The 24,834-nt window shown below is 33.6% G+C and overlaps 1 protein-coding gene across 1 annotated transcript in view; it reads left to right on the top strand.

The window, feature by feature from the left end:
* Positions 1-24,834, top strand: part of SNTG1 (syntrophin gamma 1) — a 313,327-nt gene that overhangs the window by 271,379 nt on the left and 17,114 nt on the right. Inside the window, exons 14-16 of the mRNA XM_056485667.1 lie at positions 961-1,032; positions 14,902-15,054; positions 20,245-20,337. Coding sequence (XP_056341642.1) covers positions 961-1,032; positions 14,902-15,054; positions 20,245-20,337 — 318 coding nt within the window. The remainder of the gene's footprint in view (positions 1-960; positions 1,033-14,901; positions 15,055-20,244; positions 20,338-24,834) is intronic.

Raw genomic sequence — 24,834 nt, 5'->3', positions numbered from 1 at the left:
TCCTTTGGATATGGGCATTGTCCATAGTGTCTTACCATTAAGATGAATATTCTTTTATTTATATCCTCAATTTAATTCTATTTTGTGCCTTCTTCTGTATTTTGAGACTTAATATTTTCCTGTTTTCTGCTTGCATTTTCCTTGCAAATCATATACACTCTTCTGATATTGCCTGAACTCTTCCATTACTGAATGTATTCATCTAGCTCTTTCTGTCTCATTTAAGTCTTAATACCCACCCTTCCATGGTTTAATTTAATTCTTTTATATCTGCATTTTTCTATTTAAAACAGTTGCCTAAAATGAATACAGTTAAAAACAGTTGAGAAATCCCAAAAGAAAAAGGGGAAAAAAAAGACTATTCTTCAAATCTTAGTTTGTTAGAATTTTGGAGTAGAGAAATCTTGGTAATAAGGAAAGTCTGCCTGTGTTATTTCATGCTTTGTTTTTTCCCCCCTGGATTTCAAGGCATGTGGCATCAGCGTCTGTGACACTGCAAGGTTGGAGACTGGTTTTGTGGATTTGCAAACACTCTAGGTGACTGGGAGCAAATAGTGGCATGCAGTTACAAGGAGGAGAGTGGTGAGAAATGTGTTTTCTAATAGACAGGGCCCTGGCTCTGTGAGATGAATTCAAGGGCTGTATCCTCTCAGGATCTCACTGCAGCTGCTGAAGGTTCCCAGGGGAAGTATCATCGTTTTGCATAGAGCAGGCTGCATGCAAAGGAACTGCATTGTAAGGACAGGGAGGACGTCTCCTAAGCATTGCCTGGATGAAACAGTCTGGTTTCTGCTAGCTGTTGCTTTGAGGCAATGCTTGGTTTTCTGAATATATTTTAAGCAATGTAAATAGTTTAGGGATTTTTTTTTTTTTTTTGGCTAATAAACTTAATTATTGAAACCAACAAAAATAACTTCATTTCTTTTTCTGTTTATTTTGTGTTTCGTTTGTTTTTTGAAGGTCACAACCTGGGATTGGACACGAGCTGAGAAAACATTTTCAGTATATGAGATAATGTGCAAAATTCTCAAGGTATGATAAGAAAGTGCAAAATAAATTTCCACTTTGACAGACAAGAGCATAACACAACTACTTTGCAGAAAGAGATCTATTTTTTCCCTTTAAAGTTAAATATCAGAAGTCCTGGTGTCAGTAGATACAAAATCAAACTAGAAGGCATGGCAGAATTGGAAATAAAATTATTTTGACTAGAAAATTCCTTTATTTCTCCATTATGGTGTATGGGTTTTATAGCTTCACTTTAATGTTACATTTAACTAGTGTAACATTTCTTTTTCTAACTGAAGACCTAAGGAAACAATGATCAGTTTGGTTGTTCTCAAATATGTTGATGGAAATAATAGCAGCTGCAATGTATGATTTCACTAGAACTGAGACCAAAGTCCTTAAAATATGCAATATCATTCAGAAAAGTTTCGTCTTTTTTTTTCCATTTTCTTCAGTCTGCCTGAAGTGTAATAAACGGGAAGAGATAATGATACATGTTTAAAAGTTAAAATTAAGAGTAGCAAATAATATAAGATCATTATTGTACATTGTTTTTAATTTTTAATTCTAAATTCAATAATAATTATTCTATCTAGTCTTTCCTCTGTTTTAAAAGCAGTGAAAAACAGATGCTCAAAATTTCTCAAATGAGAAGAAAAAAAGATGCCTGTTTTTATTCATGTTAAGGGCTTTCTGGTTTATGTTGATTTGGGGGAGTTTTGGGTGCACATTATATAAAAGATAATTTTAACATTTCTGTAGTTTTATCTAAGCAGAGGCAGACTAGTATCAACAAGAAATATGAAAATACCATATTTTTAAAGTGTTCCCATTGGGATGACATTTTACTGACATAAATGGTACATTTCTTAGATTTTGTAGGTCACATAGGTGCACTATATTTTCCTTAGGGAGTCAGATTAAAGTTGGAATGGCTCAATAAAATTCAAAAACTTTTTACACTTGAGACTTCAAAAGGAAAGAAAAAAAAGCAACAAGTTTATAGTCTGAAAAATCCTCTCTGCTAGCAACCTGAACAGAGAAATGAAATGTTTTCTTTTACCTCTATGTTGGCTGCGAGGTCTGGAGTCTTCACCAATGAGTAAAACATCCCAAATGCAAAACATCCCATCACTGTGGTATGTCCTTCAATTAGCTGGTGTGTGCGAATATTGGCTCCTTAGAAGTGCTCATTAGGCAGAGGAGAAATAGGGCAAGTTGTTCACTCAGTGAAGGCATTGCCCTGAGTGTGTAAATGAGCAATGCTCTAAGAACACAGTCAGGCTTTAAAAGAGTAGAAAAATACCACTTCTTACATGCACTTTTTCCCCCCATTCGCTTTGGTAACCTCTGATTGCTTCAGGCCTTGGGCATAATGCAATAAGCATCAAGGTAGCTCTTCTTTGTCAGAGAACGAAGCACTTTGGAGCCAGGATGACTCCTCCTTATGACTTATCCAAAGATTTTTTTATATTCTTTTAACACAAATTTATGGAATGTGTGCCATATAATTTTCTACGATTGACAGGTCCTTCTTTCCTTTTAGTCATTTGCCTTTGTTGAGGCTCTTCTTAACTCATTTGAAATTTTTAGCCATTTTCCCTTTCCCCCCATTTTGTTCTGTGTCCCCTATTCTTGTATACCAATACACTGGATTTTTGTTTTGGTTTGTTTTGTTTTTTTTCATTTCTCAGCCTCATAGCTGAAGTTATTACAGCCAAGGAGGCAGTCCATAAGCAGTAAAACCTAAACCAGTGTCTTCCTGGCACTGTTGTGTGGAAGCACAGAAAACAGTACAAATATGCTGGGGTTTTTTTTTGATCCTCCAGCCCTCCAAACTGTCTGGAAAGAGCTGTAGATATTTCAGCCTCAGTCTCTATTAACAGAGAGGCAATTCCAGCATAAGTAATATAAGGATATAATTTATGTGTTTCTTTATAGTTTTATTCATATTCAGTTATTCATTTATTTTCTGTAAATATGGCCAGGCTTATAAAATGCTGAAATGTTTCAAGCAGGTTCTTTAGCTGATAAAAACCTGTAAATAATAAAACCTGGAAGTGGAAAAATCATTGCAATGGAATTACAGCTTCTGACATTGGAGCATTAATCTTCACCGTAGTATTCTAGTTTTCTACAGCAGGTGCTATAGAACTTAACTATGGTTTCACTAAATATAAAAGCAAATAAAACCAAGGAAAACAGTTTCCCATTACACTACTACATTGAACATCTGTAGAAACTCAAGGTTTTGTTCAGCTTTTATGCCAGCATCTTAAAAGTCTCCATTTAAGTAAAGTGTTTTTTAGACCAGAGACCACATTAAAGAAAATAAAAAAGAGAGAGTTATTCTGGGGTTTTGTGATCACCTTCAAACTTCTTGTCTTCTATAGTACTTCAAATGCTACTTTTGTTATAAATCTATTTGACTTTGGAGAATGACACAGCTTTTCTGGCTAATATTCACTTAAAGTAGGAGGATTTGCAAGTAGGCTGTGCTAACTTTAGTATGAGTTAGCTCAGGAGTGAGAAATAGTGCTTTAGTATTAAGCATTATTACATCATTTCCTAAGCAAAGTGTATCTGTATTACATGGCTTGCTTCCATTTGAATGAGATTTTTTTTTTTAATTGTCCATATTTAGAATTGCATTCATTAGGATACAACTGTCCTCCAAGGTAGTCAGTATTTTCTCCTGTGTATACTGACAATTTCAATAACTGTCCTTTGTGCCACAAGGACAGGACTTTACTTAATGTTTGTAAGTATTTTTTCTCTGTTTTCCACTCCTTAATTGTGGCTAAAATTCTGATGAACTTCACAGGAACAGTCTAGATTGGAGAGGCTTACTACTAAGTTTGTCTTTTCAAATAGAATTGCAATTTTCTTTAGTTTCAGAGATTTCTCTAAGTTTCTCTTCATGACAAGCACTACAGTGGAGAATCTGAACTCTCAGATCCTAGTGAATGCATATTAATATTTTAGTGTTTCAGGATGAGAGAATAATTCCTCTTCTGGAAACAGTAAAAATATTAAAACAGTAAATAAATATTAATGTCTACACACAGTACTTTGTGTATTACAAAATACTTAAATCAGTTCTTAACTGATTTAATTTTCAGGAACCGTATATAGTCCAAAGATGTTAAATAAAACTCAAATCTTGGCTGCCACCATGACCAATGTTTTCTTTATATTTACTTGTATGTGTTTGGTGTTTTTTTTTTTTTTTTTTTTGCTCTAGTATCCACTTCAAAGACTCTGATTTACAAATTATATAGAAGATTGGGACACCATTTTCAATTAGTCTCAAGCAGCTAAAGGACAGGATGTTTTGCACCTTATTCTGAGAGGTTATTATGTGATTATAGCTAGTGGATTCATATTTATAATACTCTAAATCACTGTTTCTGTTGTAACTGTATACTTATTTCTTTTATTTTGTGGATCAGATTACAAAGAAAAGGAAGAGGAAGCAAGGCATTAAGTCTCTATTCTAATTCGATTAGGACCTTCTAAATAACCAGGAAGACCCTTAAAATTTGAAGCATAAAAATACACTTTAAAAAGCAGTCTTTTCACTGTGTGAAAAACAGTTTTATTGACAGAAATTCAGCAAAAGATCATTGATCCCCTAATTCAGTGTTTGCAATTTTATATATTAAAAATTATAAAAAGGTTCTGTTTTTTTATAAAGAGGTGCTCTTCATTGTTAAGATTTTGGGGATGAAATAATAATTTTTGACATGAAACCTAGGTAAAGCAGGCTGAGTACAAAAATCACATTTGAATTGGTTTAAATTATTCATTGTGAAATAATGGCAAATAGCAGTGGGCTATGTTTGATGCAAAAGGAGCATTTATGGAGATGCAAATAACTTAAGACCTGGGGGTGTAAATGCATAAATTGATAAGCATATGAAATAATTTATTAAAAATTCAATAGGTCTGTTGTTTAAGGGGTGGAAGCAGAGAGAAAACAAGGCATTAAAGAACTCTAAAAATAAGCAGGTAAAAAGAAAGTGAGTAGAAGTGAAAGTCAAGCAAGTTAAAATGGCGAAGGAGGTAGGAACTGTAAAAGCTGTGCTGATACTGAAAGGTATCCTTAAGAAGTTAATAGAATTTAAACCTTTTTTTTGTTGTTCAATCACAAGTTTATTCAGACTAATGCTAATGAGACAGTGACACTAGCATGTGGATGAAAATCTGAGATCTATGTTAAGAAATCTGTCAGGCAAGATAATGTAATGATACCACTTATGATATTAAAATGTATCTATGAGTAATTTTCAATAGAATTGATGGAAGAATTTGCTATCAATAAATATTTCTAATTTATTCTCCCAGAAGCTTGTTTCACCCTATCCTTTATTTTGGGGAGTAAAGTCCCATTAACAGCCAACTAATTTTAATGTTGGAATTGAACAATATTTAATATCTCAGAAAAGCAGGTAATTCTATCACTAACTTCAGAAAGGCAGGTGGCCGTTTTCCTGTTCATTATTTCTAAACTGATTTAACTATATATGTCTTTTTGGTATCTCTTGACACACAGTTTTAGCATGTGTGTTTTGAGAGTGTATGCATGTGTATGTGTGTATAATTTAACAAGATTTTAATACCTTCGATAAATTTGAAAACAGTCAAAATATTTGAAGATTTTTTCCATATGAGACTAGAAAATATTGTTACATTTTCAGGTAAATTATAAAGAATAGCATAAGAAATTGCACTTCTCTGTCCTTTTTGCTTCAGTTACTCATGGTCTTCAGCTCATCCAAAAATCTTGCTTTAATTGTGCTGTAGTTAAGTCACCTGCCTCCTGTCTTCAGTGTCATACAAAAATATTTGGAGATTCACTATTAGAGCATGCTTTATTCAGCAAGAAATAGGAAACATATTCAAGTGTCAGATCAGCTCTGAAATGAAATTTGAGGCTAACTCTAGAAGGCAGTCTATGCTGGCAACATGTCAAGGCAGTGAATCACTGGTGTTTATAGTTAGTACCATTCACATCAGTGCAGCTATGATTTTCTTGCTATATTAATCAGTACCAACCTGGTGTCTCAGAAGGCTTGTGATTCCTTCCTTATTTTAGCTGTAAGTATGTGTAAAATCCTCAAATGTAGGTATGGCAATTTTTCCCATTTAAATTGCCTGTAATTATGCTGTCCATTTCCAGTAAGTGTGGGAAAAGGATGATACAAGAAAGATGGGAAACTACTGACAATGTTAACATATTCTATTCAGATAAATTTAAAAATAATGCAAATAGACACATAAGCAGGTAGAGAACATATTTAGAGGTCTATCATTCATGTGGTTCGCTCAGTGGTGAGACTTGCACCCTGATGTGATTCCTCTGAAATACTTCTCATTCAAAATGCTGAAGAGGCAGAAGTAATGAGTCTCTTTTCTGACTAGGTTAATGCTACATCCAAGGAATATTAGATTTTCAGCCAGGGTTTAGCCAGTTCTTGGAAAGAATGCTAAACTGTTGAGTATTTCAGTTGAAAACAAATGAATACATACGTGGTTTCTGTGATTCTGTATGTGATTTCAGTTTGTTTCTTCTCAGCATGTACATAGTTTTACAAGCCCCAATCCATGTTAATCTGGACAAATTTAACGGGCCCTTTATGTTAAAGGTGTTGTTCCTGTAACTTTGCAGCACCATGGAAGAGTCTTTCCTGAAACCAAAGAGGCAGTGTTATTATGTACATTATGTACAACTATGCCTGTATAAAGGCTTATTCATTTTTTGTCTCAGAAAGAAAGGACAAACAATATTTGAAATGTAAACTTATTAAATAAGGCTTTTCATGTTTCCCTTTAACTTTAGAGAGGTTTCTCTTTTTTATTAGCTCCCCCCTCCCCGCCTTTTTCTGACATTTCTTATGCAATATTAATATAAACTGTCACCTTTTGGGTGAAAAATAAATGACTTGTGTTGAGCTGGGGCTGCCAATCTCAGAGTCTGATCCTTCTTCCTGGAAGAAATAACAAGATAAACACACAGAGGAAAACAAAAAGAATAACAAATATGGAAAATAAATTTTTAAATGACTGCTGCAACCACTCTGTTTCAGAAATTGCATTTTGTTGCCTGTCTAGTTTTGAGACTGACAGTGCTGTTGCAACATCCTTGAAAAGCAAAGGCAAATTAACTTTTAACATAAGCCAAAGGGAATGTTGAAAAAGAACAGAAATGAGGTGTGAAATATAAATACCATGTAAGGATACTTGGGAAAGACAAGTATATCTCAAGATACTTGAGATTTATCTGCAGCTTGCGAAGTTTCGCTCATTGACTTAATCTAATCAGAGCATTTCTAAAGATTGAAGTGATTCAGTATTGTATTCACTAATATACTCTAACTCTTCAATTTTAGTAGATTTTTGTGCAATGTTTTTCTCTAATTTATCAGTTTTCTCTAACTTAATAATCATAGTCATTAATTATTTGAGGTTTTGCCTATCTTTATTTCTGCCTATCACAATACTTAAATTTCATTTGAGATGCTGCAGTTTTATTGCACAAATAATTTGTGACTCTAGGCATTCATGCAACAGTGATAATTTTGTATTTTTCATTGGAATTGTGTCCCAATCCTTTTATGAAATAAATAGTTCCCATCTTAGAGGCAACTCTTCAAAACTTCATTTGGTGCATTCTCTTCTAGTGGCAGTCTAAATGTTGATTGCTTTCAATAGCCAGAGCCAGCAGTGAAACCAGAAATATTAATTTCCAAAAAAATCTTAATCATGTTGTTCTATGATAGGACATTTTTTTACCATAGTCCCTTGTAAATTTTTTTTCTTAGCATTATTAGCAAGTGCATGTAAAATAAATTTTCTTGACACATTTGCTTATACCAATTTTCTGACATACTGATATTCAACACAAATGCTTTTCACTCTATGCTACTCTATGTACTCTCACCTTGACATAATGTATTGACAAGCTTTTCAAGTAAGGAATTCTGTCCAAAAAAGAGAGGAAGCTAAATAAGAAAGAGTATGCAGTCAAGAAGCTAATTCTTTTATATAATGAATAATCAGTTTGGTGGGTAGTTTTCAAAGCTTTTATGAAATCAAGTTTCATGCTTTTCCTTCCAATGTTTGTGTCCTTCATGAGGAAGATTTTTTCCTGCCTTTAAAGCAAACATATCTAAAGTTGGGGAAAAAAACCCAAACACAAAAACTGACAAAAATGAGAATGGAAATAACTTTAATTTAATTTCTTAGTCCAATTCTGCTGTTGATTCAGGTGTTTTTTCTCTTATTGAAGAGGTGCACAGATACTTTAAGGAAATATTGAGTATCCTGTTCTCACCTATCATGGCCAGTAGGAAAACTCCTAACAGCTGGAAATATAGGGAAAGTTCTCTTCCTATATGCCATGGGGATGCAGCATGTTCAGAATGAAATCTTCAAAATGGTAACAGTAATATTTTGCCCAGAACAGCTAAGTTTTTTTTTTAATAGATCTTAGCTTTTCTTCCCAAGGGCAGCAAAAGTGTCCCTGTCCCTTCATCAGCCGTTGCTAGTCCAGAGAACAGAGCAGCCCAAAAGCAGATTTGTGGGCTGATGCTTCTATTTTCCTTTCTTTCTTTTTAACTGGGACAATCCTATTTAATTCCTTTTTCTAATTTATTTTACAGAACTGATTTTACTGTTTTAACTATAATATAAAATACAACAATATCCTCAGGTGGACAACTAACATGGTAAAATAAATCAGCTGCAATTGTTTAAATTTGAGAAACTACTTTAAAAAAGGGTCAGAATTTAAAGATAGGATCACTTTTTAACATTGCTATCCATTATCATTATGTTTACTCTCACAGGATCTGTCCTTAAACTTAATTTCCAACACATAATATCTCTGAGTTTGGAGAGGTAAAAAACCTTAGTAACTGTCCAAGGAGATGATCAGCACATTTTTAATATCTGTTTGTAATTATACTCATCTCTGATTTCTCTGTAACAGAAAATAACCGCTAATGCCTCTCTGGAAAGTAGTAGAATAATTTATTTCCTCAAAAGATTAGTGAGTTTTGTGAACATTCTCAAAATTTTACTCATATTGCAGAAAAATAAGCAAGTTTCTCAGTAGATTTCATTGAGAAAAAGACACAATTATGGCACTGACTCAGAGGAAACCTGTTTCCAGACTCTTGCTCTGATTCAGATGAGGGTCTTCAAGACTGTGTTTTAATCAGGGACAATAGGAAATTCATTTTCCTATTCAGAAGAATAGGAAAGTGATTCAAGCTTACTTGCTGGAACCTAGTGGAATACAGGGAATGAACCTTTCTCTCCAGCCAACAGACAGATCTTTCTAATGGAAATTTAATTGAAAGTAAAATTTACCCTGCAATTATAGACAGATTTCCCCTTGAGTAAACATACATGTTGTAAAATCTGAACATTTTGTAAAATCTGAACATCAAAATATATTCTGTCCAGTTTTAGTTTGGCTGCAATTCTGCTTAAATATGTGTCTGTATATATACATATCTGCAATTTCACCTATTTTTAACACTTTTTAACAATAAAATTCAGAAGGGTCCAAATAAGTTGAGCTGTGAACAGACACATGCCTGCATAGATATTTTTTATTTGTTTCTTGAGTAATGAAGATATGCTGGAGAAGCTCTATCTCTTTTTCAGTCTGGAGTGAATCTGTTCCCTGCTGCCTGTAAACGCTATTAGAACCATCACCATAGCAACTAATGGTGATGCTCAAGCAAAGTGTTCCCAAAATTCCAGCTGAAGAAATAGATCATTATATGCCCTTAGAAAGAAGGATGTATGTTTATGTAGCCAGAACTGATAGGTGAAAGGAGACACAAACAGTAAAACGATCAGGGCACTGAAGCCAGCAAGTGTAAAGGCATGATGTGATTGATTTTTACAGTTGCTTTGGAGTTCTTGCATGAGAAAATGCTTTTTGCCTTCAGAGAATTTAGGTGCTAGGTTTGAATCTTAATTATGATAGGACAGATTTCTTTTAGCAGAACAGTCTAAACTAGTCAACAAAGAAAACAGGTTTTGTTTGTTTTGTCATTTATATGTTTTGAAGAAATGTTATAATTAATATGAGAGACATGAATACTTACCTCATTTTAAGCTGAAATGAAATTTTCTTGAAAGCCAAGGTCTATTTTGTTTATGTAGGATGATTTTGAACATCTTACTTGAATTGTTATTCATGTCCAAAACTGCTCGCCAGTGTTGCTAATATTTACAGTTCCATAGTATAATGTATATGCCACTCTGTATGTTTATGTATCTTCATGGGTAAATCAGACTTCCCAAAAGTTGTTGAGCACCTCCTGGGTAAAAATCAAGCCATGAGCATGAAAGTGGCAAATATAGCGTTGTGTTCTCTTCCAGAGAGCTTTGTAGAAAATGGAACAACACTAATAATCAAAAAGAAGCAGTGCTACCTCTGGAAAGAGCAGTCTTTGAAAAGAGAAGAGGTTACCCCTGCAGAAGAGAAGGGAAAGTCACTATTTAGTGATAAAGAAGCATTCTGCCTTAATTTGGAAGGACCTGCCTAATGAGCCATGCTTAGTTCCCATGGACAAATTTATTACTCTCACTTAGCATCGATATCATTATTAATTAGGCAAGCAGGAGTCATACTGTCCTGTCAGCAGAGATGCTGGATTACCCTGAAGCTGGGTGTAAGCCCATGTCTTTCGTCACAGCCCATCCTTCAGCAGGGCTACATTCCCTCTAGTGAGAATTAGCATACTGCTAAAAGTTTTGTGTGTTTCTCTTCAGACAGTTTTATTAATTCACAACAAGAACATTAGGGGCAAACAGTACAACTAGTCATTATCAGTATGAAAGGGTTCTTAAAAAATCAACATGAAATTGGCTTATTGCCATCATTGACTAGTAAGTGAATATAATAATACAGGGTCATAGCAGATTCTTAAATGGGTAGAATGACATGTATATTTTAGTTGAAGCAGTGGTTTGGTAAATGTTAAATAATGAAGGTTCCTGCTTCGTCCACACTTGGTTTCAAAACTCCTGACAAGTTTTTTGTTTGTTTTTTAATTTGCTGACTTTTGGACAATTCCCAGTTGGATTCCTTGAGAGGGGAAAAAAAAAAAAAAGGCTTTAAATTTCTGCATTTACAAGGAAATTTGGATAGCTATCTTTTTGCTTTGCCTATGTATTTTTTTTTCCTGCTCTCTATTGTACAAATTATTGCATTCTATTAACTTAAAACAGAGATTTTTAATGCTTGCAAAGAAGTGGACAATTAAAAAAAATCTTGCAGAAAAAGCAGAAAAGGTTGCAGAAGCAGTACTAAAGGGTACCTTGAATATAACTATTTTTACAAGTAGGATGGAATACTGCTAATTAGGAAAGGAATATGTCATATGTATGTTAGCAATTTTAGAAAAACTAAAATACATAATTTAAATATATTTGATTTAAACTTATCTTATTGTTGACCTAACCATAGATGTTGGTATCAAAATCACAACTATATATATTAGAGCTGTTCACAAATTTAAATTTAAATTATTGTTTGGTTTAATTATTATTTCTGGAGAAATGTTGAAATTTAGTTTTCATTCCAAATAGGAACTTCACAGAATGTAAATTCCAATAATTAATGAGTCCATTATGTATGTTATTTGTCATAATATAATGCAGTAGTTGAAATATTTTAAACTTTTTATATGCAAATCACTGAGGGGAAATATTATCTAGAACTGATTAAGTCTTTCCTAAATCAAAGCATGCTCTCATCTTCATATATAAGTTGTAAAAACTTGAATAATTATTGTAGATCCCTTTTAGCTCTTTTTTCATCATCTAGGTTTGATATAATGCTTAGTAAAATCTAGAACAATTATTACTAGCAATGTTGATAATAAAATACCTAAGTTTTTATTTAATCACTTCAAAGCCTCCAGAGATTTTTGAATTTTATAAAAGCTTTTTAACAAAGATCAATCTCAGTAAAACTTCTAACATTTTGTTTGTCAGTCTACGCAATAATGCTTCTCCTTTTTCCTAGACAGCATATCCTTCTCAACAGGAGACAAAAAAAGCCTGTAAGACTGGAAGAGTCTAAGAATGTAATTTAAAAGCATCAAACCTTAGCTGTGCCCGGATAAATAGAGATATGCTTTCTGGAACTGCATGCACTAAGCTCTCTCCCATTTGAAAACAGGGATTATTTACTTAAGTTATTTTAAAGCCAAGGATTCCTGTGAATCCACATGTTTCAGAAAAGCTTTAAAAGTCTGCATTACTAATAATTATTTGTTCTCTACTAACTGTTGTCAAGAATAGGTAAAGATGAGTTCAAAATATCTTTAGTTTCTTCTGTGGTTGTAGCTATAGAGAACTAAAACCTTCCTCAGGTAATACATGTACCTTCCATGCTGAATAGGTCCTTTGGGTTCTGGGCCAACAGATCCATTCAATCAGGTTTAGCTCTGGAAGAACAGGGAGTTCAAGCCCCTGTTTAAGATCTGTTAGACAAGAAGTGCTGTTATTCTGAAAGAATTAGCTTTTCTGCCCTGGAGGAGTGAGAGTTTTCCAGTGCTTTTGGTCATCTAGAATTGAGATCGTTCAGCCTGGAAGAGAGAAGGCTTCAGGGTGAGCTTATTGTGGCTTTTCAGTATCTAAGGGTGTCCTATGAAAAAGATGGAGAGGGGCTTTTTTCAAGAGCATGTCCTGTCTAGTGACAGGACGAGGAGCAATTGGTCCAAACTGAAAGAGAATAGGTTTAGGAATGTTAGGAATGCTTAGATATTAGGAAGAAATTTTTTGTTGTGGGCATAGTGAGGCACTGCAACAAGTTGCCCAGAGAAGTTATGGATGTTCCACCCCTGGAAGTGCTCAAGGCCATACTGGATAGGCTCTGAGTAGCCTGGTCAAGTGAAGGGTTTCACTGCCTATGACATAAGGGGTTGGAGCTGATGATCTTGAAGGTCCCTTCCAACCCAAGCCATTCTATGATGCTGTGTTTTTTTGCTACACATATCCACAAGGTTAAACATTTGTCACAGTACTGCTGCTCTGTGTGCTTTAAGGCTGTGTGTGCAATGGAGCATAGATGTCATTAGTAACAACCTGGATATTATAACCTCTATTTTGAATGCTGGTCAGGACATACTGTGAGCAGAATTGACACTTCAGTTTTAGAAGAAGGGCCTGAATGAAAGGGAAAAGAAAAAAGGGGGAGGAAGAGATACCAAAAAAGAGAAAAAAGGTGTTTCTGATAGGACATAGACTATTACTTAGCTACATTTAACTGGTTCAAATACATGTCCTTGTGAATATTTTGAAAAAAATTCTGAAAGAAGGTTATTTTTTTTTGGGGGGGGTGGTGGGGAAAGCTGTCTTTTAAGATCAAACACGTTCATGCTGATTTTTTCATACATGTCTTAACGCTGTAGAGATATTAAGCTTAGCATTTGATGGAAGTAAGGAAGGAGATTTTTCCACAGTGACTGGTCATTTTAAAATCCTAGCAACTTTTTTTGGTCATGGTGATTGCAAAGACAGAACATGATGCCTCCATAGCTGATTCTTCTAGAAATTGTAAAGCAGGCTTCAACCAGAAGCATTCATGAATTCATGCTGTACTGGCTTTCTTGAACAGGTCTGTCAAATTTCTGTTGAAAGAATGGAAAGGGGAAATTAGTGCTTGCTCTACCAGTGCCTACTTGTATACCTGAGAGTGATAGTTTCAGACAGGTTCTTGTTTTTTATATTTTGTTCTCAATCAGCTTTAAGTACCTGGTTCTCTGCCCCAGGGAGAGCTGACTTGAACAATGTAAGGTGCTCTTCCAGCTTGTATCAGCTGGTTGTGCTCCCCTTGGTCTATTCAAGTTGTGTATAACCAGAAGGCATTACTGTCCCATGAGTCTCCTTTATGAACTTAACTATGACCTTTGCTGTGGGGTAGCTTTGTGGGAATTGCATGAAGGCTACTCATATCCAGATCCCCAGATGAATTGGCAAGGACAGCTGGTGAGCTTGTGACTTGCAGCAACTTCACTGATGTAGCAGGGACTAAATTAATTAAACCTGTTTCTACAAACCTATTTTTCACAAGAAAAAATTACATGCCAGAATTTTAGCATAAAGCATCCTTTATATTACATAAATAAATTTGAAAAAATAATTGAAAACATTTTAATGAATGGATTTCCTGATTAACTTGCTTATTCTTTGATTTTAGTACTGATTACAAATGCAAGCAATCATTATTTATTAAATATTTATAACCTGATATACATTGTGTGGTGTTATGTTGAAAGAAAAGCCAAGAGTAATTTTCTCCTCCAGGACCAAAGCCAGCAACCTAACCATGGGCAGCCACTATAGTCTCTGCTGGCAGTATCCATTTAAAGACTAAATGTATGTTGAATTTTGTAAGCCTCCAGAAGTATGAACTTGTTTTCTTTAGCCTTGATAAAGAATATAGAATATATGGACTTTTCATGCTTCTTAAAATAAATACATTTCTTTGACCATCTTCCACAGTAGGGTGCATAAGTCAAATAGGTCAGAGAAGCTGATATTTGTGTTCCTTGTGTGAATAGAAAGTGGAAAACTTGGAAGTGTGTAGCAGATAAAATTTTTGAGAAGTGATTTGTTAAAATATTTAAAGTTATTGCCTAGGTGTGCTGTTCTGTATCATTCTGAATACAGGCATCCTTTTTAAAATTCATTAAAATGTCAATGTTTAGACCAAAACCCTGATTTTCAGTTCCTCAGTGACTGTGGTTACTCCTGTCATTGAAAATGCCATTTAAAAATGCTGGGTTTGAAGCATAAATGTTTGCAATTAAAAATATTAATTGATGTATGCCAGATTATATAACTTCAGGTTTTCATCAGGACAGTGATCTGCTGGACCGTCGGAAACATTGCTTCAGTGTCCAGTCTGAATCTGGAGAAGATCTATACTTTTCTGTGGAGCTAGAGTCTGACCTAACACTATGGGAAAAAGCCTTCCAAACAGCAACTTTTTTAGAAGTTGAACGGATACAGGTGAGAACAACTGCCTTGCTGGTCATCTTTTGGTACATAAACAAATTAGGCCCATATGAAATAATGATGTAATTTAAGAAATATTATGACCTTCTGCAGCTCTCAAGTTGTTTCTCTTTTATGTAAGTAAAACTTTTATGTAAATAAACTCTTTTCTTGTTGCCAAACAGCTTGCAATCTAGCCTTCAGAAGGGGTCACCTGAAACACAATCTTTGGGCTGTTGTAGCAACGTGATACATATTTGTTAAGTTCATGGACAGACAAGGAAAAACACTCTATGGATCAGGGACAAAATCCAGCTCTTTAGATATTCCTGCTGGCTTACATACTACCTTATTTGTTACTGAATATCACAAGAGAACCTTGCAGGAATTAAGTTGTCCTTGTAATACCAGGAATGAGACTATACTGAGTGAACAAAAATTTTACCTCAGACACATTATTCTTTCTTCTCATATTTCTTTTTCCTTGTGTATTTACTCTATTGTCAGATGACAGTGGAGAGATTGACAACATTCAAATACAGATTACTCGTGACTTTTTATAGCAAAATTGCATATCACAGTCTTTAAAGATAACTTCTCATATGACCAAAAAGTCATGACTTTTTGACTTAAAAAAGGAGAAAAAGCCACCCACCATAATTATAATCCACCTAATCCAAATTGTAATATTGATTTTCTAATCATTAGATATACATGTGGTTAGAATAGCTTTAGTTGATGCTGGCAGGAGTTATACACACCTACCTGAGCCATATTAGCATATTAGCCTGTGCAAGTATTGGCTCACACATCTTCTGTGTCCTCTTGGGAGTGCAAGCACTGGCATGTTTTTATCAGACAAACTGTTAGTTAGTTATATATTAGCCCTTTTCTGACCTGTGAACCACCACAGGCAGATGGACTGAATTGGTATACACTAATGAAGATCCAATTTGCAAAAACTACACTGCTGTCAGTTTTAATGCACAGTACCTTTGCTGCAAGGGGAGTCAGGGGAGGTTCTGCTTTCCTCTTTTAAATTCATATATGTCTTTACATTTTATGAAAACTATTATCTTTGAAGCTGCATGCTGGAAAATCTAAGACTATGATTTCTGAGTAAAACTTGCAATAATAATGACATCTGCCACTAAATATTTGAGAGTTTCTGTCTTTCTTTTATAACTCACTGCAACATACTTTATAGAAGCACTGCTGTGCCATAAATAAAAGAATATATGGCATTTTTCTTGAATTACTTTTATCTCAGAAGCCACCTCATATTTTTTCTACTTTCTGATTGATTCAAACTGTGGCATTCCTGGTTTAGATTTTTCTTTTGGATTTTAGAATTAAATTTATTCAAAATTGCCTTCATGCTTCTCCAAAATAATTTCCTTTATAATCTTAACCTTAGATTCATCTTAATCTTTTCACCTGTTTTTTTTTTTTTTTTTGTCTCTCCTGATGTTCAAGGTAGCATTCAAGAACTCACAGTAATGATTCCTGATTGATTAATAGATTGATTGATTATGGCAGATCTGTGAAAGTGGACAAACAGGCTTCTCATAATACAATATTATTGTGGAACTCACACTTATTATTTCACCTTTTATTCTTTATTTTCTATATCTTGATTTGGAAAAAATATAGAATGTTTTCTACATAACTGGGTTTGGCCTCCTCATTTTTCTTTCAGTCCATGACTGCTTTTATCTACCAACTTGCTGATGCAGATAAAATCTAGTGGTATAATTTGTTTCCAACAAGATTTTTCATTGCGCCATGAGAATAAAAATGGTAACAGGTTCAAAATTAGGGCATCAATTGTACACTTTTACAAAAATTTTGGTTTATGCAATCATGTTGATATTAATATTCATATTTAAAAGGAATGCTAATCCAGTAGATTTGTCTTACAATAAAATAATTTTTAAAATCTAACTTCAGTTTAAAGCTACCATCTAAAATTATTCAACTGCATTGTATGCATCATGCAAATAGTAATTCTTACTCCAGAAGAGTCCAGAACTTAACCTCCAGAAAAAATTAATCAGGGGCCAATTCTAATCTGACTCCAAATAATGTGTAACAAATTTAAATATTTTTAAATGCATTACTATAAATACATAATGAATTCTATTTCAACTTAATTCACAACTTCTGCCAGAGGTATATCTAAACGAAAAGTTAAACAGTTGGTTTCTCCTAGAAAATAAATGTATTAGAGGAGGCATAGTCAAGTTGATAATAATGTAGCAATAACACGCTAAATTTTGCATGTCATTTTGGTGTGTTATAGTCACTTTTTAATTATTTTTGTAATGTAGTAAGTGATGATAATCCATTTTCATAATTACCTATTAAAAAAAAATAGTTGAAATGAAAATCCTTTTTCCTTACTCTCTCACAGTACTGTTGCCCAGAGAATCAGGGCTACTATAGCTTGCATAATGATGTGCAATTATATATATGACTGTCACATTCCCTTTGTGTTCCTGCTACTTTAAGCTAATATTGTCACCGCTTCCATCATGATTTTTTTTCTTGCTGTCCTTGCTTGTTTTGTAGGTATTTGTTCTCTAACGTAAGGATTATTATGTTAGCTGTTTTCTGTTGCAGTACTTTAGCATGTTTTCATTTAAGTTGAATCTGAGAGTCTGAATTAACTTTTAGATTTATAGTTCACTTAGTTTCAGCTTCAGAGATGGCTTACATGAAGTTCACAATATATTGTTCTTTCCATAATTTGAGCCGTGTGTGTTGAGGGATTAGTTTCTAAGGAGCAGCTTCGAGTTGTCTCCTTCAGCCTCTGCCTGACCCACTGAATTATTAGTAAACCAAAGTTATTCTGTATTCTGTGGAAGAACAGCAAATAACTGGTGAAGTGTGTTCTGCTGATTTTGGGAAGGGGATGCTTGATGCTTCAATTATGATGAGGTTTCCATGATTTCTTGTGAGAAATCAGCAACCACAGAAAGCCAAACATCCACAGCATATCATTCATTGTCACTTTTAAAGTTTTAAAATGTTGAATATATAAGAAATTTTAAATTATCATGTACCTTGATAATAATTTTTGCCTTTGTTTTCTCCAAATATCTAAATTTAAAGAAAATAAAGATGAGAAAAGTCTTAAAAGAGTTAACTAGTGTCTGAAAGTTTGCATCACTGCTCTGACCTGTCACCAGAATCATGTGCAAGTGGATACAACACCTGCAAAAACCAAGGGACATTCTTCCCCAAGGAAACTAAATCCTTGCTGTCCAGAGACCCTTTTGTTATTTTTCATGTTTTTTCTGCTCCAAATTGCTTTGAACATCATAGTCTGAGGGCATAGAATGGTCCTTTATATAAGGAAAGAATAACAAAATAATCAGCTGCTACTAGTGATCTGCAGTTTCTTCCTGCAAATAACTGCACTGAGCTGAACTAGACGATATTTCTCCACAGTATACCTTATAGAAATACCCTTCAGTCTTGGAAGCAGGTTGTTTTTTCAGTGCAGCCTTGAACCAAGGCTGGTAAGTCCTGTTTCTCATAAATGCTAATTTCCCAGTGAGGCTAATTAGCCAGGCAGAGTGCTGGGCTTAAGCAGAGGGAGCTGAGCCAGCTCAGCACGGAGCTGCAGTGCACACTGTAGGTTGGCCTCTGCTGTTGGGGTGGGAGGTTGGATAACTTTAGATGATAATACATATTTTAAATCTGATACACATTTTCCTTGCCAAATTTAATTTCCAGTGAAGGCTCTAAATCTGTTCCAGATCTTAAACGTTTACAAATAAAAATGTAATTTGCATACTGTAAGATGTTTGCAAGATAATTCCACAATTTTGCTTTGCCTGCAAAACCTGAAAATTTTTGCATATCTGACTTAACTGTAAGTAACTCTGAAATATATTACTTTGGACCTTTTTCTAATGAGATAGCAGGAAAGGCAATATCATCTTCTTTTTCAACACTGATTTACAATCAAATTTTACACATTCATAACAGTCTTATGGAGTAGCTGATCAAAGGAAAAAAAAAAAGGAAAAGCCACTTTATTTGTTTTCAATTTTCCTTCATTGCGTTTTCTATTTAGCTTCTTGTGTTCTGAGGAAGACAATCTAGAATCCAAAGAGTCCACCCAAGGAATATATATAAGTAAAGATATGTGATTTATCCTTGATAATCAAAATGCCAAAAATAATCATAGGTTCTTTTGTAATACAATTTGTGACCCACATTGTTTCCATGTTTCCAATTTATATTTTGATTTTGCTAACACATTATAGGTCATGGAAGTCTTTGTTCTCGTTTCATAATTTTAGCTGCTAAAGCAATATTTGAAGAATATAACTGTATTTCATTTAACCTGGAGGGTAAAATGTCTATAAAATAAGAATAATTTCTCTAAAGAACTTGCATCTGATTTGAAAATGTTTTAATTTTTTTTACATATTTTGTGATAAAAAAAGACGAGTCTGTCATTTTGTACCTGAAGTCAGCCTTCTAGCACAGCAGTAGTTTTGATGCTGAAAAATACACTTTACAAATGTCTCACAGTGTGTGTTAAAGTGGGATGTTATGGAAATAAATAGAAGCATATATTTTAAAACTGTAGAATGATAAAATCTTTCAGAATTCCAAGATTTCTCATCAAAAGCTTTGAGATATATTGGTCCACTAGCTGAAGAAAAAAAAAAAAGGTATTTCGGATAATTCCATTAGCTGCTAAATGGTATGAAATACTAGCTTTTTCCCTGAGGTTTAGGACAACAAAAAACCACAGGAAACAGTGTACCAAAGAGATACTTTACATATGCTTTTTTTTTGCCCCTTGAAAAGATAAAAGGAATATATTAATCTTAAAAGTTGTTACTGGGTTTGAAAAGCGAATAAGGAAGTTTGAATAATAACGTTTTCCTTTCAGAAAATGTCATTAGTAAGCCACTGAGGCAATTCTGAGCCTCTTTCATTTTTTCCCTAATGGAAGCAGAGCCTGTTTTCCTAAGACTTAGACATCTTCATCGCTGATAAAAAATGCTTTGATTTGAAATACACTGACAAAAAGATTGACATATTTACACACAAATGACTTATTTCTGATAATAATTTTAAGATACATAAACATTAGAATAAAGAGTCAGAAACGGTGGTCCTAGAAAAAAATTTAAGGAATGTCTTCTATGGTAACCACCTTCTCTGATTTTTCTTTTACAGTGCAAGACATATGCCTGTGTTTTAGAGAGTCACCTTATGGGGCTTACCATCGACTTTAGCATGGGCTTTGTCTGTTTTGATGCTGCCACAAAGGTAAAGTTCTAAGAATTTTTTCCATCACACTGTTATTATTCCTTGTTATTTCTAATATTTTGAGATAAGTAGTACATCCTTAAAATGTCCTTCTCTTTGTTATAGAAACCGATCATCTTTTGTTGAATCTCATGCTTTAATCAAAATACGGGACTGATTTCTAATTATGTGAGAAGTACTATTCTGTTATGTGCTTGTTATTGAAAAGTCAATACTGATACCAATCTGAAACAAGCATCAGATCTTTATTCTTTAATTTCACATGAAAGCCCACACTGATTCAGCCTGATGGTTTGTTTTGCTGGTTTGTCCTTTGTTTTGAGATAAGATAATTTGCTTCTTTCAGCCTCATCTGTGAGCTTGAAAATAATCATCCATTCTCATCTCGTTTCATGGGGAGGAGTGTGTGCTACAATAGCAATTCCACAATTCCCAGTTTATATTTTAAGTATTATTGTTCAGGTGTCTGTAAAAAGATAAATCAAGCATAGTCTCTATGTCTTGCCTGTTAGCTTTTCCTGTCAGCCTTAAAAAAACTCAGTGCAACTGATGAAAGAGTTTGCTTTATCAAGCAATAGTATGGAATCAATTTCCATATTATGTTATTACACATCCAAATCTCAGTAAAATAATTGAGACCCTGAGTATGTCATATGTAGACATTTGCACTAATTGCTGGCAAGTCCTAAAATGTGCTCAGGTTTTACTGCTGCTACTCAGCAGTGCTGTTAATGGTAGAATCTTTCTTCTGAGTGGAACAGCGAAGCCTTTGTTCTGAGTTCCACTTGTCTTCAATATCTATTTTCCTTTGCTGCAACATTGCCACCACCAATTGCTGAAAATGCCCTTTTGACTCTGGAGTTTGTTCCTATGCTCTACCTTAAGTCAACCCTTCCCACCTTGTTACTCCACTAATCCAAACCTTTTTATTCTTCCCACTCCATTATGTTTGTTTGCACAAAGTGATGAATTTTAAATTCAAACTTTTATGTAACCTTGCTTCTTTTTGTTAAGCAAATAGTCTTGTATAATTCATCAATGAAATGTGACTATCAGCTTAGAAGGAATTACACAAAAAATCAGTACAACAGCATTAAAATTCTGTAGCTCAGTTTAAAAAAAAAAAAAAAAAAGATTTTCCCCCGCCCTTTAATAATATTTTATATGTATTTTTAAAAGTATAGTAAATAATATATTTTGTATCTCTGACCTAAATGTACCTTTCCAGTTTGAACCCATTACATCTTCTATTATATGTACTGTTGTTAGAATAAAGCATTACACCATGATTTTTAAAAAAAGGGCATTGTTTTGTTAGGCAGTGTGAGATAAGGATGGCAATTGCATTAGAAAGGAAACAATGCAGTAGAAAGCAACATAATCTGTTGCCAAGTAACTGCTACAATTAAAATTATCAAACAAGCCATAAGGTGAACTGAGTGTGTCAACTAAGTGTGTCAACCATGTTTTAGTGGGTACTCAAATAGGAAAAGCATTGCCTGGTCTCCATCATTTAATGGAAAGATGAAGATAGTAATGCTCTTAGCCAAAAATTTGTTCAGATATCTTTATTATGATGATGATGTGTAAATTGTGTCTGTCTATGCTGGCAATGTTCTTCGACAATATTGCTAATCTCATATATACTGAAATGCAAACTAGACCTATGTAGTAATTTAAGCTATGTTACATTCCATGAAAGTTTCTATGAATTTTGCTTCATAGAAAGCAAAATCTGTTTCAAAAAAAAAAGTGGAAAAACAATGAAAAAATGGAAACCATTTTTCAGGACAAAGAAAATATGAATAAGATTTTAATTAAATCATTAATAACTTAGTAATATTTACATGTCCTTTCGTGAATTAAGGGTATACAAATGTCCTAGCAAATGTCCTATGTATTAACATACTCAGTATTAAAGAAAAAAAACATTAATTAAAATGTCATACAATTCATGAAAATTATATACCTAATTCAACCACTCTTTTTTAGGTAAATATTAACTTAAAGCCATATTTCATAGACTTCAGAGTTCAATGTCAGATTGAACTGTTCATTCTGTATTTCTCTCAGAATAACCCAGAGAATAACCCTGCAGATGCAAGTTATTTTAACAAATTCACAGAAGGTCTTGTGCAAGTACCTAGAAGAGAAATTTGCTGAATATCATTACATTAATTTTTTATTCATAGTTATTTATGACATTTTCATGTTTCCCAGAACACAAAGATCTTCAAAAACAAAGTAGTTTTGGAAACAAAGTAGTTTCTGAAAAGTCCTGTCTTATACATTGTTGCTGTGGTATCTTCAGTAAATCTTCAGGCAATGTCAGTCTTATGCTTAATACTGTGCTCATGGCATTTTATTTCTTAATTACTAATGAATTGACTGTGAATTGTCTTTATAAGTACATAAATGGTAATAAACTGAAATGAAGGAAGTTGTGTTCTTTAACTCATGATTTTAACAATTATTCAGTTATTCAGATGTTCCAGTTATTTAAGCAATGCAACAATATTTAAATTCTTTCTTCCTCTCACATTTCAAATAAGTGAATATATTTTGTCCAGCTTGCCTAACAAATTGCAGTCAAAATTCCACAAATGTTCTAAACCCCAAATTCACCCTCAGTGTTCATGAACAAGTATATACAGGCTAATGGCTCTCATTATGTTTATGATTTCCAGATAAAAGCCTTACAACCCTGTGTAGTCTTGTTTCCTTGTTTGCTGTAATTTAATCCTTAAATAATACTTAACTATGTAAATTGAAATTAGTGGATAAAAACTGTCATCTGTGCTAAATATATTTCAAGTCAAACACCATAATTAGATAAAGACATTGTTTCTGTGTCTGCACAGACCTATGATAAATATGAGTACACAAAGTATTAGACTGAGTTATTCAGAAAAAATCTGTACTGTGATTTGATTATAACAGCACTGGCATAAATCATAGCTGTTTCTGCTGCATATTCTCTGCTTTCTTGTATTCATTTTCTGACTGATAACTCATCGAGTCAACAGTAGTTTGTCATTTGGAGTATTTTGGTATGATGCTTTATAACAAGCCATTGTAATATCCTGAAAGGAGAATGAATACCTTTTAAGTCTACCTGGTTACATCAGATTATGCTAACATTTCAGAAAATTAGTTCTCAGTTCAGGTAAGTAGCTTGGAAACTACCAAATAGAATTTTGGACATGAGGCAATTTTTCTCCTTGCATCTTAAAGAGTAGTGACAAATATATTTATGCCCTTGTTCCTCTGTAGCACTTTTCAGAGCCAAAGATCCAGTGCAAGATGTCATCTTTTGTTAGCAATGTATGGTTTGAAAGCAAACTGTGACACATAGCCCAATCCAACACTGACACATGTTTGGTTATGATTATTTTTGTAATGTAGGCCTGTATTTGTTGTAGTTATTAACATGGAGTCAAAAAGCCACTTGCCTCCTCTGTTGTCATACACAGAAATGTAATTCTAATCAATAGGGAGTTTCTTCCACTGGAGACTTCCAGAAAATGTCCATCAGCTTTAACCAGTTTAATTTGCTTTATTTGTAATACAGGATTTAAAATAGAATCCCCTCACTAAACTTCCCTCTTTCCTCATTGCTGATATTCTGTGAAAAGTGGATTTAACTAATCTTTGTGAATGCCATTTAGATATTTTATTTTCTTTTCTGCCTTAGTCACATTTTTCAGATTCTGTTTAATTACTCCTTGCATTACAAGGTATCTTAGTATATAGTATCTACTCAGATATAATTTTTCACTAGAGATGTTCCATATGCTAAATGTTTTATTTGGTTTTAAAATTTAAAAAATCTAAAAATATGAAAAAAGTTCTGCGTCAGTTCTTAGAAATTATAAACCAAATTTTATCCTAGGTCATTTTTGCTGTATTATGTATCAGTGTTTACCGGGAAAAAATTTTCTCAACTCCTGCCCAACTACATCCCAGCATTCATGTCCTAAATTTGTCTAACATTAACTAGTATGTATATAGACATCAATGTTTTAATGAAAAAATGTAACTCTTTTATGGGTAATTTCTGTTAGGTATGGACATACATAGATATTACGGTGAACATTTATAAACAAGATTTGCAGCCACAATAGCCACCTTAAGAATTAAGTATGGATACTGATAGATTAAACAGAATAACAAAACATGTACAGAAGGTAATCTAACTACTATTTTGAAAGTGATCCAATGTATAAAACAACTTACTCAAGTGCCATTCAATAACTGATTCTTAATGTGTTTCCGTAAAGAATGTATGAGTGGATATACATGGAAATATGTATATTATATATATTTCTGTTTTACTGACATATTCATTGAAATTGTTTTCTATAATGTGCACATTTGCATCATCAATTTTAGTAATAATATATGCATGTGTTTGTGTGAATATACATTGCTATATACCTACCTGAGCGAAGTGCTGTGTCTATACTCCATCATATTTATTGCTCATTAAAACAGCAG

This window comes from Oenanthe melanoleuca, chromosome 2, assembly GCF_029582105.1.
Source record: "Oenanthe melanoleuca isolate GR-GAL-2019-014 chromosome 2, OMel1.0, whole genome shotgun sequence".
Taxonomy (NCBI): Eukaryota; Metazoa; Chordata; class Aves; order Passeriformes; family Muscicapidae; genus Oenanthe; species Oenanthe melanoleuca.
This window is presented reverse-complemented; position numbering and strand designations above follow the sequence as displayed.